Here is an 18,365-nt window from a genome sequence, read left to right as displayed (position 1 = left end):
CATAAAATTAAATAGATGACTTAAATAAATATTTCAACAGTAAATTCTATGAGCTTTTCAGAATTCATATGAATTTTGTTGATATGTGTGTTTAGTGCAAATATAGCGAAATGTATTCCACGCGTTCAACGTTATCACCATGAAATGCGATATTGTTGATAAAAATGAATTTTTTAAAGCATTTTTGCATTTTGGTCATGATTATGATTTATAATCGTATTAAACTATCAGTTCTTGTTGACTTAAAATACTTCATATCAATCTCGTCACAGAACATTTTTTGAAAAATTAAAAATATAAACAGGATTAAAATTTTAAGATATTTCTTAACTCCACAAATAGAAGAAGATGTTTGTGTTTGCAAAAAAATCGATTATCTATTTCTATGTTTTCTCGACGTTTTACAAGTAATTTTGATTTATTTAACATCAATTGTTAAAATTAACTTTATATAAAAATTCAATCTAAGTTAGTTGTAAAATATTATAAATAATGTGGCAAGATTTGTTAGTGCCTATATATATATTTATATATATATATTTATATATTTTTATTTTTCATTTACTGACCTAGATTTGATTTGAATAAATTGAATAAAGTCAATACTTAAATTATTCAATCAATTATCATACAATATGATGTAAATAATTTTGCAGACATATATAATTATTTCTTCATTAACTTCTTCTATATTGAATAGAAAATGAGTCGTATTTAGAATAAACGTTCTTCATAAATATTAAAATGGTGAAAATGAGATTATGGACTTTTGCTTTATATAAACAATTGAGTAAGAAATCTGAAATTAATTTATATTGAGTGAAATAAATATTATTATTAACTAATATTTTACTTTTTCATGTAGTTTTTATGAAAAAATATTAGTTGAAGTCGTTGAGTTTATTATTTGTGTAGGTGCGTGCGTCAGTAAATATAGTTTGAACCTATATTTTAAAATTATCTTTTTTTATAAAGAATCTGCATATTGGCCATTTGTTTGCGAACGTTTTTTATGACGTGCATTCCAAACGAGATAATAAATTTGACGTAAATACCTTCACAATTTGTTCTATAGAAAGAAAAGTACACTGAGGGTTCAACAAAAACAAAATCGTATACATGAAAGTATTTATTTCAACCGTAGTTGAAATACTATTGTATGCAATTTCATAGCTTCTATAATACTAATTTTTGATCATTAAAATCATAATATTTCTATCACAGCTTATTACAATTATTATCCTTCTTACGTGCATAGCCTTTGACTATAAAATTCCTTTACCTTTATGTAATTTATTACATTTTATTCCAGTATAGTTCTAAAACTGGATTGTATATCATCTTGAAGTTGCTCAAAGTGTTCCTTAAGACCAGCCTCTCCTTCTTTGACAGGATCCTTAAATTTCATAGAACTCAATCTATATAAAATCTGACTCATTGATTCCCTAATAGCATTCCAATTAATAATTTATTATCACACTGAGCCGTACTTTCCACTGTCTGTCTTGCCAAATCGTAAAAACTGATCATATTCCTCAACATGCCCACAGTTTTATAAAAAGGACAAAATCTGTCGTAAGGCGAATAGCTATTCTGTTGCAGAAAATCATCTTTTAACATCCTGGCGATTTCTAAAGTTATTATATCCACTTCGGCAAGTGATGCTCTTCCGACCAGTTGGACGATTTCTGCTAAGTCTTCCTCCTCTTCTAAAATTTGTTTAACTTTTGTCCTGAGTTGGACGAATTCTGGGAAGTGTTCGTCGTAGAATGGATCTAGGGCGGTTGTGTATTTGCTATATGAGATTAACCAATTTATTGATGGGAAATGTTTTCTTTGGGCTAGTTTTTTGTCCAGACCCCAGAATACCTGAGTAATTTAATAATTACTAATTAATAATTATTGTAATTTAATAAGTAATAATAATAAAGCTTGTAATAATAGATAAGCTTTAGCTAGATTTGGTCAATTTCTTTTTGCAAATTTCAACTTCAGTTATATCCGCTAATTTCAAGTCCAGTAAATATAATGGATTGTGTTTTCATTACAATTTCAATGTCCTTTATTTGGTAATGATAAATATTATATTTTCTAAAATTACGTATGAATCTAAGTTATAATATCTTCAAGGATTAATAATTTGATCCTTTATAATTTGAGGCAAAATCCATCATCTTATCAGATGCACAAGTTGTGTTGTTGATTTTCAAGTTTTGCTCTTGGCTTTTATAATGTTGGGAAGTACTTTATAATATGAAGAAACTTCTAAATTGCAATCTATATATTATGCTTAAAATCAATTTATAAGTAGAAATTCAATACCTCTGTTTAAAACTACATGCAAAATTTTCTTCAATGTACTAGAATTTAATGTTCTTCAAATGGCACTCATATTTCACATTTTTATCCATTTAGATCAAGTATTAGCTTTCAATTACTTATTGCGCCTACATCGTTTCAATTACATATAATCGCCTACACAAGTATGATCAGCACATACATTCATATTTACATACTGGTTCCCATAATTAAACGTAAACCAATTAATTAAATTTGACTAGCACCGTCCCACATTTCCGAATCATTTGTACCTAAACCAGATTTTATATGAGGGCTTTATATCGGAGTACGTTATTTTCCTATCATATGTGGGTTATTGCATAATTCTGATAAATTTAAAATACGTGCATGGAATTTTACTAACCTGCACTATTCCAAGTGTAGCAGACGTGACCGGATCAGAGAAGTCTCCTCCGGGCGGAGACACGGCGCCAACTATTGACACGGAACCTTCCCGGTTCGGGCTGCCGCAGCATCGGACTCGGCCTGCACGCTCGTAGAATGATGCCAGACGAGCTCCTGGATATAATAATAATAGATATAATAATATAATTAAAAGTAGCGTTCATAATTTATCATAATTTGATCAGATAGCAATCGGATATCAATAGTTCTATGAGCACTTTGAGCTTTTGTAAAATAACTATGGTGTGTAAAATTAAAAAATCCTCCATAGTCCCCCCCCTAATTTAATAACATTGTTGACCAAAAAAAAATATATGGTGCGCTATATAATTATATACAATCTAATAAAATAAAATTGTAAAGTTAACTTATGTAATGCATATGACTAATGTACTTGCATACAAAGTCAAAAAAAGGAAAAATAAAATGCAATAGATAGACCATGTTACAAAAATGAAATAAAGTATTCTACTACAGTGTTTTCAGATAACTACATCTCTTCCAAAAAAAAATATTTAAGTAAGTTTTCTTATTCATTAACAGTTGGAACAAATATAAACTAAGTGTAATTGGTGTTTTTCCGTAAGGAAAGTTGAATAACTTCTCGTGCAGATAATAGACTCGATCAATAAGAATTAGGTTTTAGCGAAGTACCTATAGGTATACGGTATATGTATATTAAGGTGGTTCTTAATATGGATATTTTCGAATTCCTTTGCTCTCAGAGGCTCAAATGCTTTCAAATGATAAAAAAATTTCTGAAAGATGAAGCTCTTAATACTAACTTTAAGATAGTTCGCACACCAACTAAACTTTCTTATGGAAATAACATGGGTAAAATTCTTTTGTTTTTAGATTTTTTAGAGAAATAACATTTGATTTGTTTATTTTGATCATAAATAAAAAAATACAACAAAAATTTGATATATTTTATAAAATAAGTTTATACTTAGGAACAAAAATCTATTAGTGGATTATCTTAAAATTTTTAAGATTTTTTTTATCGATTTGAAAGCATTTTAGAAATTCGAAAATATATTCACTTCACGACATTTAATGTATATGCTATAACATGGATTTGATTAAAAACAACACAGCATTTTTTTCCACACCACACCTCTTAGAGAATGACTCAAACAAATTATTTTGAACCCAACTTCATCAAAAATTAATTTTTTCTGCTAATATTTATTACACGCAATACCAGAAACGAAAACTCTCGCACCTTAATATTCGTTCACAAATATTTGCTAATAAAACGTATGCTACAAACCTTTTGAAAATCACTTTGTTCATTTTTATTAATTTTCTTTGAAAGCACGAAAACAACTTACTAGAACGCACACTTAGGTATTGTTTTACGAAAGCAAACAGGTTTTAATTAAAATTTAATGAAAAATGTGATTCTTGCCAACATTGTTGTAAACTAAGTTTGATAGAGGGAGAAATTCTTGATGATGAGTTCTTTTTTAGATAATATCTAAATACGAGAATTAAAATTAATTGAAATGAACCAATTGAACCAATGAATTTACAAAAATAAAAACGCAGCTATTAATTGGCAAAATATTCAAATCCAGTAAAACCTCGTTAAAACGATTGCTCTGGGACCAAACCAAAATGCGTCCCAAGTGAAAAAGCGTATTAAGCGGGATGGGAACATCGTATTTCAAATTTCATTGACCGGCGTAAAGTGGCGGTATTATGCAAGATCGTCTTAACGGGGTTTAGCTGTATTTTATATTACTTTGTCTGTCATCAGAGACCTTACGTGCTTTTGATGTTTTAATTACATTCATATAATACCTAAATAAGCCGGATATCCGGAATCTGCAGGCATTTCAGCCAATCTTCCCGAAATTTCTCTCAAAGCTTCTGCCCATCTGGAAGTCGAATCTGCCATCATCGCCACGTGAAATCCCATATCCCTAGAAAGGAAATTAATATATAATAAATACTTAATTTTATAAAATTTGGTTAGGTCGATGTAAATGTGAAATAAAATTTAAAATATTACTAGCAGAAAAAAATTATTAAAAAATAGTTGCTTGAAATAATGTTCATTATTTTAGAAAACATTTTCCATTGTCGTTTATAAGTTATAGTCCGATAAAAATATGAATAATGTATATGCATAAAATGAAAACACAATATAAAACTACCTGAAATATTCTGCAATTGTGATACCGGTGTATATAGAAGCTTCTCTAGCAGCCACAGGCATGTTCGATGTATTTGCCACGAGCGAAGTTCTTTTCATAATAGATTCAGTAACGCCATCAATTTCCACGGTAAGCTCAGGAAAATCTCGGAGAACTTCCGACATTTCGTTTCCACGTTCTCCACAACCGACGTAGACTATCACGTCGGAATTCGAGTATTTTGATAAAGCCTGGGTAAAATATAACGTTTATTTAAAACTGTCAATATTGTTCATAATAAGTGTACACTGACTTGGGAATGACAGTTTTTCCACATCCAAAAGCACCAGGAATTGCAGTCGTTCCTCCTTGGACACAGGGGAAGAGAGCGTCCAGGACACGTTGACCCGTCAGTAAAGGATAATTTGCCGGCAATTTTTCTATTACTGGTCTAGATTGACGAACAGGCCAAACCTAATGGATTAATGAAAATTTATGATGCAAAAAAAAACAATTTGTTTCAAAACAGTATTCAGAACAAATGTCCTTTGAGCTGCCGTGTTGATACTTCTTAGCTCTGGCAACTCATTGGTTGTTCTAATAGTGATTTTTAAGTTAAATATTTACCTGCATCATGGTATGTTTAGTAACTTCTCCTTCATATTCTGTCTCCATTATTACATCTTCTACATCGTAATAGCCTTCAGGTGCAAGATACTTCAGATATCCTTGTGCCTTAGGCGGCAGCATCATCTTGTGCTGCACTAATGTATTTTCGTGGACTATTCCATAAATGTCACCTCCAGCCATCGGCGTATTCAGCTTTAGATAGATTATACATTTAATCAAATCGATAAAATCGGGTGTAACTAGTACTTCGGATAAAATATAGCATGCTGAAGCCGGAATTTTGTCAAAGAGAAAAATCACACGAACGAGGTAGGAATTTTAATAGTGCTTTGCAGATGTTTCGCAAAAAAGTTTTGAATTTTTTTATTTAAAAAAAAAATAGTAACAATTAAACAATCAACCAATTTGTAAAAACTACTATAATTAATATTATACAGATATCTCCATTACTATTATAACATGAATCCTTTACCACTATCCTCTTATCCTTACCTTAATTTTTTTGGGGGTGAAGTCCCACTTGACGGTCCTCGAAAGTGCTGGTATGTTTATCCCTTTGGGGATGTATATTGATCCTGTAAGACTTTGTATATCGTGTAAGGGCCTTTGTACTCCGTCCACAATGCAGCCTAATATTCCTGGACCCAATTCCACTGATAGCGGTTTGCCCGTACGGGTCACTGGATCTCCGACGGCTAAGCCGGAGGTCTCTTCGTAAACCTTTAATAGAAAAAGGAAACTGCATAATTGATAAAGAAATCATAAAGATTAATGAAAAAATTATTTGATAGATTTATTAAATATTAGTGGTTATAGTATCTTTTCGTTCTGTACCTGTACAGTTGCCATGTCGTTTTCCAGCCTGATTATTTCCCCGACCAGCTCACAATGTCCTACCTTGACCAACTCATACATGGCAGTGCCGGACATTTTAGCAGCTGTAACCACGGGCCCCGAAACAGAATAAACGTAACCCAAAGTATCTTCGTCTTCGTCATCATAAAAATCTCTGCTTCCACCTGTAAATCTTTTGTCGATACTTTTACTATTTTTGCTTCCTTTGCTGATTCGACTACTTCTATCCAAGGATGTTGTATCCATTTTGAACTATTTCATAGCTGTCAAAAAAAGACAAGTGAATTGTAGTAAAATATCGAAACATCGGATTGAATTAATTCATTAATATTATTATAATATTGTATTAATAACTATAATGTGAATGGCTAATGAGCATAAAAATTGGAAGTCCTTAAGGACTATGGTCCATCGTCTTAACCACTGGACCATCTTTAATAATAATAATATTACAAATTTAAAGTTCATGGACTAATTGTTTAAAAATGTACTCTTAAAAAAATATTGAAAATAAGTAATAAGGAGCAGCAGAGTATATTATACAAATATATTTTGAACATTTTTTTTTAATATTAAATGACAGTATTTTTACAGGTGTATTTGCTCTATAAATAATTTTTACTAAAAGCGATTGTAACAAATAAAATAACATTTCCACAAAGATTTGTTCGCCCTGATCTGGGACAATCTAAAACCGGTTGTAACTTTATGCTCCTGTCTGACGTCAAAATAATCGATTTACCGGCAGTTTTATAACCCAGTTTATCGAAAGCAAAAGTAAGGAAAATTTTATTGATAAAATTACTTCCTCACATGTAATGTTAAATAAACTGCAAAATTATTTTTCCCAGTTTATTAGCGCAGGTGTTCTGAAAAATGCAAAATTCACAAATTCTATTCTACTATATTTGCGTATCTATTACAAGTTCTTGTAATTTTCCATAATTTTGTGAATTCTGTAACTAAATCGAATTGTGTTTTATTGTCGAAGTTATTGTTTGTTATCTCGTTTGAACAAATTGTTTTTTAAATGAACGAGCAAATATATGCGATAATATTTGCTTTAACAATTTAACGCACCTTGAAACGATAGTGAAATAATATATTTACAAGAAATTTTATTTAGTAAAAAAGACTGAGAAAAATTGTGATTTCAAGGGAATCAGTCAATTTAATAAAATCGACTACAAAGTATAAAGTCATGGAAGAAATTGATAATGATAATATCATGTGCCAATTATCATTGCTATAATTTTAATCATATCACAGCAGATTTCATTGTTTAATGAATACAAAATCACAAAAAAACTCTATTTTTATTCTGTTGTCTCTATTCAAAGGCGAGATTACATTATGTCACTATGAGTAATAATGAATTACAGCACATTCAGGTAAATCCCAGCATGGAAATGAATTAGACCAACAGATGAAAGTGTTTATGTAAAACACACAATTAATTATTCGTTTTTTTTTGCACTGTGAACCGAGTATTTATACGATGCTAAAACTCTTAATTGAGTCGTTAAAATGATAAGATATGATAAGCATAAATCAAAAGTATAAGGACTTATACAACACGATTCTCGGTTTTCGAGTTTTAATTCTAGGAAATACCGGCTTGTTGCTTCGATATTACAAACGAAACATATGTTTGTACTATCAGATATTTTTATACATTTTTTTATAGAGTTAATTGCGTGAATTAACTTCCGGAAATTCCCAACACTCTCAGTTTCTTGCTACAACTTTTTTATAATGTGTCTAATTATAACTCAAATCATATATTTACTGAAATTTGCATAAATTTTTATATACATTTTTTACTCCCATTTTTTCATCTAGGTTTTATCCCTATGTTCATTGTTTTTAATTATAAATATTGAGTTCAGTTCTATTTTTATATAAAATGAGCATAACTTTTATTCTAATGGTATTCATATGCCAAATATTTCTTGTTGCATTTAAATAATATCATAATATAAATATTATGTTTAGTACAAAGTATATAAAATGCACTAAATTAGTTTTATACGTTATAAAATGATGCCAAAAATTTCATATGTGCATTTTCCTCAGAAATTGTTGAGATGTTATGCGGGAGACTTTTATGTGCATAACTTTGTAAAAATATCATATAAAATGAGAAATTGTTTTATTATTTAAAAGAATTATTCAAATATTTAAATTTTGAAAATTAGGACAAAATAGTTAAACGAATAAATTTTTAACTTCCCGTAGGGCAAGCCATAGTAATCGCAAAAAAATCGAAAATGAAAATTTTTATATATCTTTACGTCTCAAAACCTACTGAACATTTGGTGTGTGTGTATGTGTGTGTGCGTGCATGTGTTTTTGTGCGGATACAAATTTTGGGTTTACAAATTATGGGTTGATTTTCCGTGGATTTAGAAAAGATTATCCAATGACCTACCTTCGTTAATTTTGGAGGTTTTTTTACATGAAATTAGATGGCTAAATTCTTGAATTTGGTACTTCTTGTATTAGTTTTTGGATTTACTATGACCTGAGAATATTTATAACAAATGCATTAAATGTTTTCTGCAAATATATTGTAAATTGTTATATAAATTAGGAATAAACAATTTTTAGTCAAACACATCTACAAATCAAATTCCATGGAACAATAGAGAACCTTGGTGAAGGTATCTTGTTCTTGTCTATGAATATGATTTATATTATATATATATATATAGATATATATATATATATATATATATATATAGAATATATCTTGGTCATCTAATTTCCCGGTATATTTTTAATTTAATTCTCCATTAACATAAAAAATACATTGCGGATGTAAACATCACAATAATATTATGTTTGACAGAAGCGCTAACAATGTTTTACAAATGGATTTTTAAATTCATTTCATGTTTATTCATAAATCATGTATGACACCTCTAAATTTACATACACACATTATAAATAAAAATCAAAAATGATTAAAGTACAATTATGTTCAGTAGTTCTATATCGTCGTCATTAGGTACTATCAAATTTAGAGTTGAACATTTTTTTCACAATTTGGTTTTTATATTTGTTCAAATTATTAAAAAAACCAATTGGCATTTAGTTGTTTCTGCTGTGTATAGAATTGTTGGAAATGTCTTCATTGTATAAAAATACATAACAAGTTTAACAAGTTTATTATGTTTCTCGGTAATAAGATTATATACAAAATGCATTTGCAGCCTTGGTTGAGCAACTGTCATTAGCCGCGAGGTAATTTTTTAATATTTCCTTATAATAATACATACATTGATAAAATTCAACATGACAGTTGATAAAAAAATTAATATTTCTAAATTTATATTAATACTTTATTCAAACATTTCTCATGTTTATATTTGCGCGTACATAGCCTTGAGTATAACGTTTTTTTCCAAATATCATTTTCAGTTCTATAAAAATTAGTTGATATGTCTATATCCAGAATTTATACGACGTAATTCTATTAACATTGGTTTATAAATTTGGTGTAGGAGTTTTTGTTGTTTGTCCATAAAATTATTATTCGCATACCATAATTAAAATTGCGGAATTTGATGAGCAGTTTTTGAGAATAAAGCACCACACTTGCATTAGATATCGTCTCTAAATATTGCAAATGCCTCAACAATATTTTGGGTCGTCCAAAAATGTTGTGAATAGTCTAAAAATGTTGCAAATGGTCTAAGAATGTTGCAAACAGACAAGAATATCTAATAATTAAATTGCGAAATTTGATATGCAATTTTAAAAATTAAACACCACATTTATATTTGATATATTTTTAGCACTTTGTGTGAAAATCACTAAAACTTGTATAAGATAATTATAATACAATCATGAGCTGATAAAATCATAACAATCATAAATAATGATTTGCGAGTAATTTTAAATAAATTTACGTAACTACTATTACATATGTTTCAGCATAAAATTTCTTAATTAAAAACAAAGCTAGTAATAAGCAACAGCAAGGATTATTTATTCATAGATTTATTTAAAAAAAAATTATCTTTGATTACACAATAGCTCATTTACAAACAATCTGGGCAATTGTGATTAATAATAATACAAATCGTTCAAAAACTATTTGTCAGTATTGATCCAAAATTATCAAGAATAACAATAATCAAAATAGCAAATATGTACTGACATTATTGTGCCTAGGATAATTAATCACTAAAACACTTGCATTTAGTTTTATATACTTCTATTAAATATCACAAACATGGTTATCATATAATAACTAATAATAATCAAATTTAAGAGGATGTGCAATATGGATTTTTTTGAAAAAACTATAAACTGGATGTATAATATTAGCAACAGAGTAGTAGACAAATTATCCTGAGCACACAGCAGTCAGTAATTTTTTTATATCTGCACCTATTCCACCTCAGTAAATTTTTGATGGTACTTAGAATGTCTGTAATAGTCAAGATGCATTTGCAACATGTTTTTTTTGTTCATTTCTATATTATATTTATTTCTTTTATAATATTATTTTTCTTTCCAGATAACCATCTCCTCTGCTTACCCGCCACACTACCTCGACTTCTGGCAGCACGACCCCCCAGCCTATTCGCCCCAAGGAGACTCCTGGAACTCGGACCCCCTATCGGCTTCAGCAGATCGTTCTTCATCCCGTCGCATCGACTCGTCCCCATCAGGCGACTTCCACCACAATCATCACCAGCAATATCCAGAACGCCGATATGATGGTAGACACGACTACGGAGAAGGCGTCCAGAATCCGCACCGGAGGGTCGAGCAGCAGAGCCCTCCTTACTCGAATGTTGGCTTATACGGAACTGTGCATCCTAGGGACGGTGTTGGCGTTCGTGTGGCTGACGGTCCTGGCCCAAATGTTCAGGGCCAGGGTCACGGCGTCGTCGGCGGGTTTCCGAACCAGATCGGTACAGGAGGACATTCGGGGAGGAGGAAAGTTAGGCCGCACGTAAATGGTAATAATTTACTAAATAATACTAGTGGTTTAAATAATTAAAAGGTCTTATTTTTATCGTTTCTAAACGCCTGGAGTAAATTTTTACATGAAACCATTTTTTTCCAACACGATGAATTTAGAATTTGAGCAAGGCAATATTGTGGATACTTTAAACAATCTGCTCTCGGCATTCCTTTGAAGTCCTTTTCAAATGTTAAAAAATTCTTTTGTTCTTGTTTTTTGCCTAGATTTTTGATTCTAGTGTAAAGATCATCTAAACTCTAAAAATTGACCAAGTTTGTTTTAAATTTTTTGAGAAATATCTAATATAGTATTTATGCTTTATTATTGATTGTTGTATCTTAAGGGGGTATTCTAGTGTAGAAATTCAAAAACTTGAATTTATTTTTATATTTCATATTTTCAAAGTTTAATTATCTATGAATATGGGTACGAAAAGGTTTTTGAAAATTTGAACTATTTTCGGAGATATAGGCATTTTACTGACTCGGTCTTCATACTCGTTTGGCTTCACGGAAAACTTTAAATGCGTTTTTCTCAGAACAGACTTTTTCAGTACTGTTGACACGATTAGTCGAGTTTTAATCGACCGATTCACTTGAAATATTCAGAGAGTCTTGTTTATAGACTTATCTATAGCCTGAACTAAGATTATCCCCAAATTCCAATTTTTACTATTTTTAAAAAATTCGAGAAACTCAAAAAACTAGGAGGGCTGAAATCATGTCAAGACTGAGATGCCAATTTTTTGAGACTACTTTATCAGCTGCCAGTTTCTACAATTTTCAACTTTTTTATTTTTTAATTTTTGTTTTGTATTTTAATAATATTAATAAATAAGTGGTAAAAAATGGATAGTAAAAACATTCATTGCTTTCTTTTATGACACTTTAAAAATGACCTAAAATTCATCGCTCTACACTAGAATACTCTCTTAAGTTATCCATTTCACAAAAATAGAATACTTATTTCAATTGTCTTAGAGTACATGTTGTAGATATAATATAAAGATGTAAATACAATAATGTTAACATTATAAATCAATATCGCTATTAGATTGTGATTAACTTTTCTTATTCTCACTGACTTAAGTTCATTAACGTGTGTGATCATACATCAATTTGTATCATTCTTAAATTAGAATTTTTTAGCAATTGAGCTTCTTAAAAACGATGACTTGAGATGATTAAAATACATCGCTTTTAGATGGGGTTTAGATATAAATTTCTTTTAACAAAATTCTTGCGTACCCGTAATTAATGCTGTTGACGCTTGAAAAATAATACTTCTTACAATATAAAATAATTAACAATTAACAAAATCAGGTCGTAGAGGCAGACGTAACGAAACTGCATTCATTCATGATATAAATAATGGGGCCCCTCAAGTACACAGACGCAATGGTACCTTAGTTTTGGTATATCCTACTCAGAAACCAACACTCACGAGAGGTAAGCGAGGTAAATCTATCCACGATATTCCTAGGCATGACGATGGTAAATCATCAAATTCACCAAATCACCAACTAATGGCAAGTCACGAATTCATCAAAGCACGGAATATCACTAATTCACCAATTCACAAAGCCTGTATTTTGCACATTTTCATCCACACCAGCACGTACACATTTGCTTTTCTCATCATTAGATTAATTTGGAATGGACATATACGCTTTATTCCAAAGGAGAAATGGAAATACCATTTTTGCAAAACGCTCTCAAGCACTTCTGCTTTAAACTAACTTCTGACTACCTGTAAGATATATTTCGTTAAATTTTTTGGGTCAAGGAATAAATGATGTACACTCTAGGCGGATTAAATAGTAATTTGGTGTCCAAGTTTAGTATTTGACCTGAACATCAAATTACCAGATCTTTTCAAGAAAATTTTGGTATGTTGTTCTGAAATTTAGAAGGATGCCTTTGTATTTTCAAGTTTAATCACACAACAGAAAATTTGTGCAATATCCAACGACTGAACTATGAAATTTTGAGATCAACTGTCTCTTATTCTTTTTTGAGTAACGGTTTGATTTTCTATAAACTACAATAAACAATATTTTGAATAAACTGCGTTTATTCTGATGCTGTACACGTCTGGTTATATCTATTTATAGCATGTTTCATCTATAATGATACATTTTTAGTGATACTAATTACTAATTTTAGAAGTTACGTTTAGATTAACATATGTTGTATTAACTTCTGCCAAACTTCATGTTCTATCCCAAATGTAAAGATCTACATTTTAAATTGCAAATTGTTCTTCACATTGCAAACTGTTCTTTATTCATCAATGACCTCAATTGTGACACAATATTATCATGATTTCAGGCGGCGAGGGACCAGATTCCGAAGGACCCGATATATTTTTCCCTACCGACCGACCCAACGCCGGAATGACCCCTGTGATAGCGGACAGAAACAAAGGTCTAGAGTGCGCCCGCGGGAGCACCTTTTGCGAAAAAGTAGAAGGTTACCCGAAAGAATTCTTGTCGACGATTCTGCAAAAGGAAGCAAGGAAATACATGGATCTGTTTGGTGAGGACCAGGTACGACAAAAAACTGTACGTATCATTTTGATTTTTTAAGTTTGCCAAAGCTGGGTTGTCGGATTCTTTGGATTTCTTCTTCTTGAGGCCTCTCTTTTTACGACTTCTGGTAATTATGTGCATGTAGTTATAGTAGATGGTTTTTAATTCTCCTGGAAAATAGAAGATCTACGATGCCAAAATTTCTACCAGCTCTGAGTTTTCAAAGTATTTTTAGTATTTGATAGACTGCCTGGGTTTGGATTTTTCAGTATGTGGTATTCGAGACTTGTATGCAAATGAAGTACATTTTTGCATACATAAAAATGCTGCAATATACAATACAGTGTTCACAGTATCCGATATATTTCTATTTATATTTTGTAAAATTAACATATTTAAATATTATTCACGTGTTGAGTTGAAATACTATCTTTGAATTTTTCAAATACATTTATGCATAAAATTCGACTTACTGGTTGCAATAGATAAATTTTTATCATTGGATGTTGAATTGTAACGAAAGTAAATATCAACCAAATATATCAAAAATATCTTTAGCATTAATTAATTAGCAATAATTTGTTTACAATAAATAGACCATATATAATTTTAATATTTGAGAAATTTCAGTTAGAATATTTAATATTAAATATTCTAACTAAATATTGGACAATTATGGTTTATTGTACAATTAACGTATTAGTTTTTTCATTTTTTTAGGTGGAAAGTGTTGTTAATGTTACAAATCGTATCGATTCGAATGACGATGAGCCTTTATGTGCATCCAAGGAAGAAATTGTGTACCCTCAAGCGGCTCAAAATAAGGACGACCAATGGCTTTATATAATCAATCAAGAAGGATATACGCAAGGAGTTCGTATTGAGAAATGCGCGTAAGGATAATAGAAATATATAATTTATAGCGTAGAAATTAGTCATTTATTTTATTGCTATATTGGATTTTCATTTCACATCTTCCTCTATTCCAGGGACACCAGCGGTCAATGCGGTTCCTTACAATTGCCGCTCAATTACGAAACCGGCTGCAAACAGAAATACATTTACCGCAAACTGTTGGCGGTAAACGGAACTGGCATTGTTTCTGATAGTTTTCGGCTTCCGAGCTGCTGCGCCTGCTATATACGAAATTCAGGAGCAGCAAGTAGAATCGCCGGAAATCCATTCAATGCTTCATCCAGACAAAGCTCGGTCCTGGACAAGTCCAGGACGGCTGCATCGACAGGATACAATTAAGTTTTTGCAACCATTTGTGATATTATGATATTTAGTAGTTGTATCGTTGTGTATTTAGTTATGGACGTTTACGAGAAAGGATTTGTAGTACGAACTCGTCACCTATGGTTTGAATATATGTGCTACCTTATATATTAATTTAAATTGATTCAAAATGTTGTAATTGATGTTGCACTGCATTAATTTACACAATGATAATAAGGCATTTGGGCATAAATTAGAAACTATCTAAGAGAATCATGCCTAATCAATATTTTACACATGTATTTTTATCAAAACATTTTTCATTGTCAACAATCAAAGTTCTTAAAACCACTTTGTTTTGTTAAAATATTATATACGTATAATAAAAAAAAATAATAAGAATAATGAAAATCTCGCGACATCGCAAGATATTAATAAATTTTTACTTCTAGTAAATTTTTACTCCAATAAATTGTACTATGATATTATGTATTTATCATATTTATGTTCGTCATAGTAATATAATAAATTATCTGAATTTAATTGAAGCATGTTGATAACTAATAGAAAATTTCACATAAATTATGTCTCCAGTTTTTTATAAAGCAATTTACGATAACTAACCATTAAATCTCGCCTAACTATATTTAAAGCATTTATGTAATAATGTTACTTTCCATTTTCTGAATATATTTAATTTAAATTTTATTACTTTAAGTAGTTATGTAGTTTGTTTTACAAATTTACAAAATCTTTATGATAAAATGAAAAATATAAATTTTTTATTTATGGTTGAGTATCTCAATAATGATCTCCGATAAAGACCTAATTAATTTTAAATCATTTTAGTTTAAGATTTTTACAAACCGGGTAAAAACAAACTGATGTTTCCATACCCAATACAATGCATACTTAGTTTTTAATTGTAAATATATTTCATTAGTAATATTTTATAATCCCGGTGATAGTTAAAAGATGATCAAAATTTAAGCTATAAACCAAAGTTATTGGTTATTTTTGTACATAACTTGTTTAATATTTGGTCAATGTACATATTGTATTTTTGTGTAATAAAACAAAAATAATTTTACGAATTTCAGTGATTGACTAATAATGTTTCAATTTGTAATCTGTATCACTAAAATATATATTAGTATATTGTATAGTTTGTAAGTAATTATAGTTAATATAAATTATTTTTAATAAAAGATTATTTAATGATATCTGTTTCTTCATTTTTCATTGAAATTCAAGGTAGTGTACAATTCTTTAAATTATTAATAATGAGTTATAATTTATTGATAATTATTAATTAATATTATTGAAAAATAAAAACTTATATAACTTAGGCATAATCAATTAATATAAAAGTGAAAATATTTGTATTGGATAAAGCCCAAAGAGGTCATTATTGTTTAAATTGGCTCAAAATTAAAAATCGATTATTACTGATCGATCTATTTGATAAAAATCATATTTTTGCATTCAGGCAACACCCAAATAATACCTCCAGAAAAGCATAACCAATTAATATAAAAGTGAAAATATTTGTATTGGATAAAGCCCAAAGAGGTCATAATTGTTTAAATTGGCTCAAAATTAAAAATCGATTATTACTGATCGATCTATTTGATAAAAATTATATTTTTGCATTCAGGCAACACCCAAATAATACCTCCAGAAAAAAGGTGTTCATTTTCGGTTCGGTTGTGGAAGAAGACATTTCTTGAGCAAAATGGGTTGTGTAAGTATTTTATTTTCGACTATTCAATTTAGTGATAAATTTGGGGATTTTTGCGTGTACATTACATTGTTTGTGTGATTAATATTGTGCAAAAGGAACAATTTATATGGCTATGAATATGCAGTTACACCGGCATCAAGCGTAATGGCGGGCGCTTGGGTAGTGCATCTAAAAGGTAGGAGACACGTGTTTATTACTTTTAGATTACCATTAGTAAAATAGTTATTAATAATAATATAGACGAACAAATGTATTTATTAAATTTCCATAATTACTAAATGCACACAAAATATGTCAAATATATCAATCACAGGGGCCCTTAACATGCGGTCCATTTCCGTACTGCTTTTCATAAAACTCAATATACTCCTTCTTCAATCGTTCGCGTTTTGCAAAATATTTCGGATACTGGGCTTTCTCCAAAGGATGCCAATAATCCATCACCCAATCTGAAGGAACAACATCTCGTGCATATGCCACTCCTCCAGGGCTCTGAGCAAATTTTATTGGCTGATAATGTAGATTTTGAAACAATTCTTCTTCACCTTCTGCCAACAATTCTTGGGAAATTTTAATGTTTGGTTCACACTTATGACAATCAAATCTGCTTCTCAACAAAGTAGCTTCGTATCGGAAAACATCTCTTTGCCAATACCAGGCTTCTAAATTACGCAAGGCCCTTTTATAAAGGCTGAGGACACTTCTCCGGTGGGTATTCATGGGAACGGATTGATCTGGAAAATTAGTATAAATTGGAAAAAAGACACGTCATTAGCAAATATCTCATCATAACTAATTACTAAATTATTAAAAGTTTAACAGTAAATTTACTGAATGTACAACCAACAAATTATTACCATCCTATTCCAATCTACATTTAGATCCTAAAATTCAACACAAGAGTAAATATTACCCAAAGTTCAAATGGTCTTGTCAATTACAGCACAATGAAATATAGTCATTTGTTTTTGGCAAAACGTATCCGATTCAAATTTTAATATATTGCCTGGTTTTGTATATATATTTTCGGGTGATGTGATATGATGGATTGCGTTGCAGCCGGCGAAATAATTCAAACAAATTGCACATTCCGGCATACTATAGGCAATTTTCATAGAAATAAAAAGATAAATTGTGAATTTATCTTTAGTTCATATTTTATGCTATATTATACAGAAATCGTTTAATAATGTGATGGAATAATGTACAGAACAAAGTTTTGAAATGGATTTCGAACGATGATTTATCCAAAATAAATCTCTTTTAAAAATTATATCACTTTTGTAATATAATCTAATAATAGTCTTTATTTAATTATACTTAATTTTACCTACAAACCGACCTCAGGAATAACATGTAAAAAAAAATCTAGTCAATCCATTAACTTCTGGTCCTTGAATTCTTCGAACGTTATGTTCTAATTGCAATTATGCACTAGTTTCTAATTAATGCACTTGAAAACAATGCATTTAGCAATCTTGAAAGAAATACAACTTATTTTTTCTAAAATTTTGCAATAAA

The 18,365-nt window shown here is 29.9% G+C and overlaps 2 protein-coding genes and 1 pseudogene across 4 annotated transcripts in view; 1 reads left to right on the top strand and 2 right to left on the bottom strand.

The window, feature by feature from the left end:
• Positions 1–15,334, top strand: part of LOC113382798 — a 59,860-nt gene extending 44,526 nt beyond the window's left edge. Inside the window, exons 2-6 of one of the 3 annotated variants that reach the window (XM_026621034.1) lie at positions 10,900–11,347; positions 12,675–12,809; positions 13,683–13,900; positions 14,603–14,775; positions 14,872–15,334. In XM_026621034.1, coding sequence (XP_026476819.1) covers positions 10,900–11,347; positions 12,675–12,809; positions 13,683–13,900; positions 14,603–14,775; positions 14,872–15,136 — 1,239 coding nt within the window. In that variant the 3' untranslated portion in view covers positions 15,137–15,334. Of the gene's footprint in view, positions 1–10,899; positions 11,348–12,674; positions 12,810–13,682; positions 13,916–14,602; positions 14,776–14,871 lie in introns of all 3 variants that reach the window. The other 2 variants (XM_026621033.1, XM_026621035.1) reach the window with 2 other exon arrangements.
• On the bottom strand, positions 1,304–6,509 carry LOC113382801 (V-type proton ATPase catalytic subunit A-like). Its single transcript, XM_026621037.1, is given in 9 exon segments — positions 1,304–1,465; positions 1,468–1,869; positions 2,705–2,859; positions 4,552–4,673; positions 4,908–5,137; positions 5,196–5,360; positions 5,514–5,708; positions 6,009–6,236; positions 6,351–6,509. Coding segments are annotated over 9 exon segments (1,755 nt in total). The 5' UTR covers positions 6,447–6,509.
• A 1,813-nt stretch (positions 15,335–17,147) lies between the features above and the next one.
• LOC113383398 lies at positions 17,148–17,825 on the bottom strand (annotated as a pseudogene).
• Positions 17,826–18,365: the final 540 nt, after the last annotated feature.

Source organism: Ctenocephalides felis, unplaced genomic scaffold (assembly GCF_003426905.1).
Source record: "Ctenocephalides felis isolate EL2017-DRISC unplaced genomic scaffold, ASM342690v1 CF-g0.4_SCAFFOLD_03570, whole genome shotgun sequence".
In the NCBI taxonomy this organism is placed as follows: domain Eukaryota; kingdom Metazoa; phylum Arthropoda; class Insecta; order Siphonaptera; family Pulicidae; genus Ctenocephalides; species Ctenocephalides felis.
Note: the sequence above shows the minus strand (reverse complement) of the source record. Positions and strands in the feature narration are given on the sequence as shown.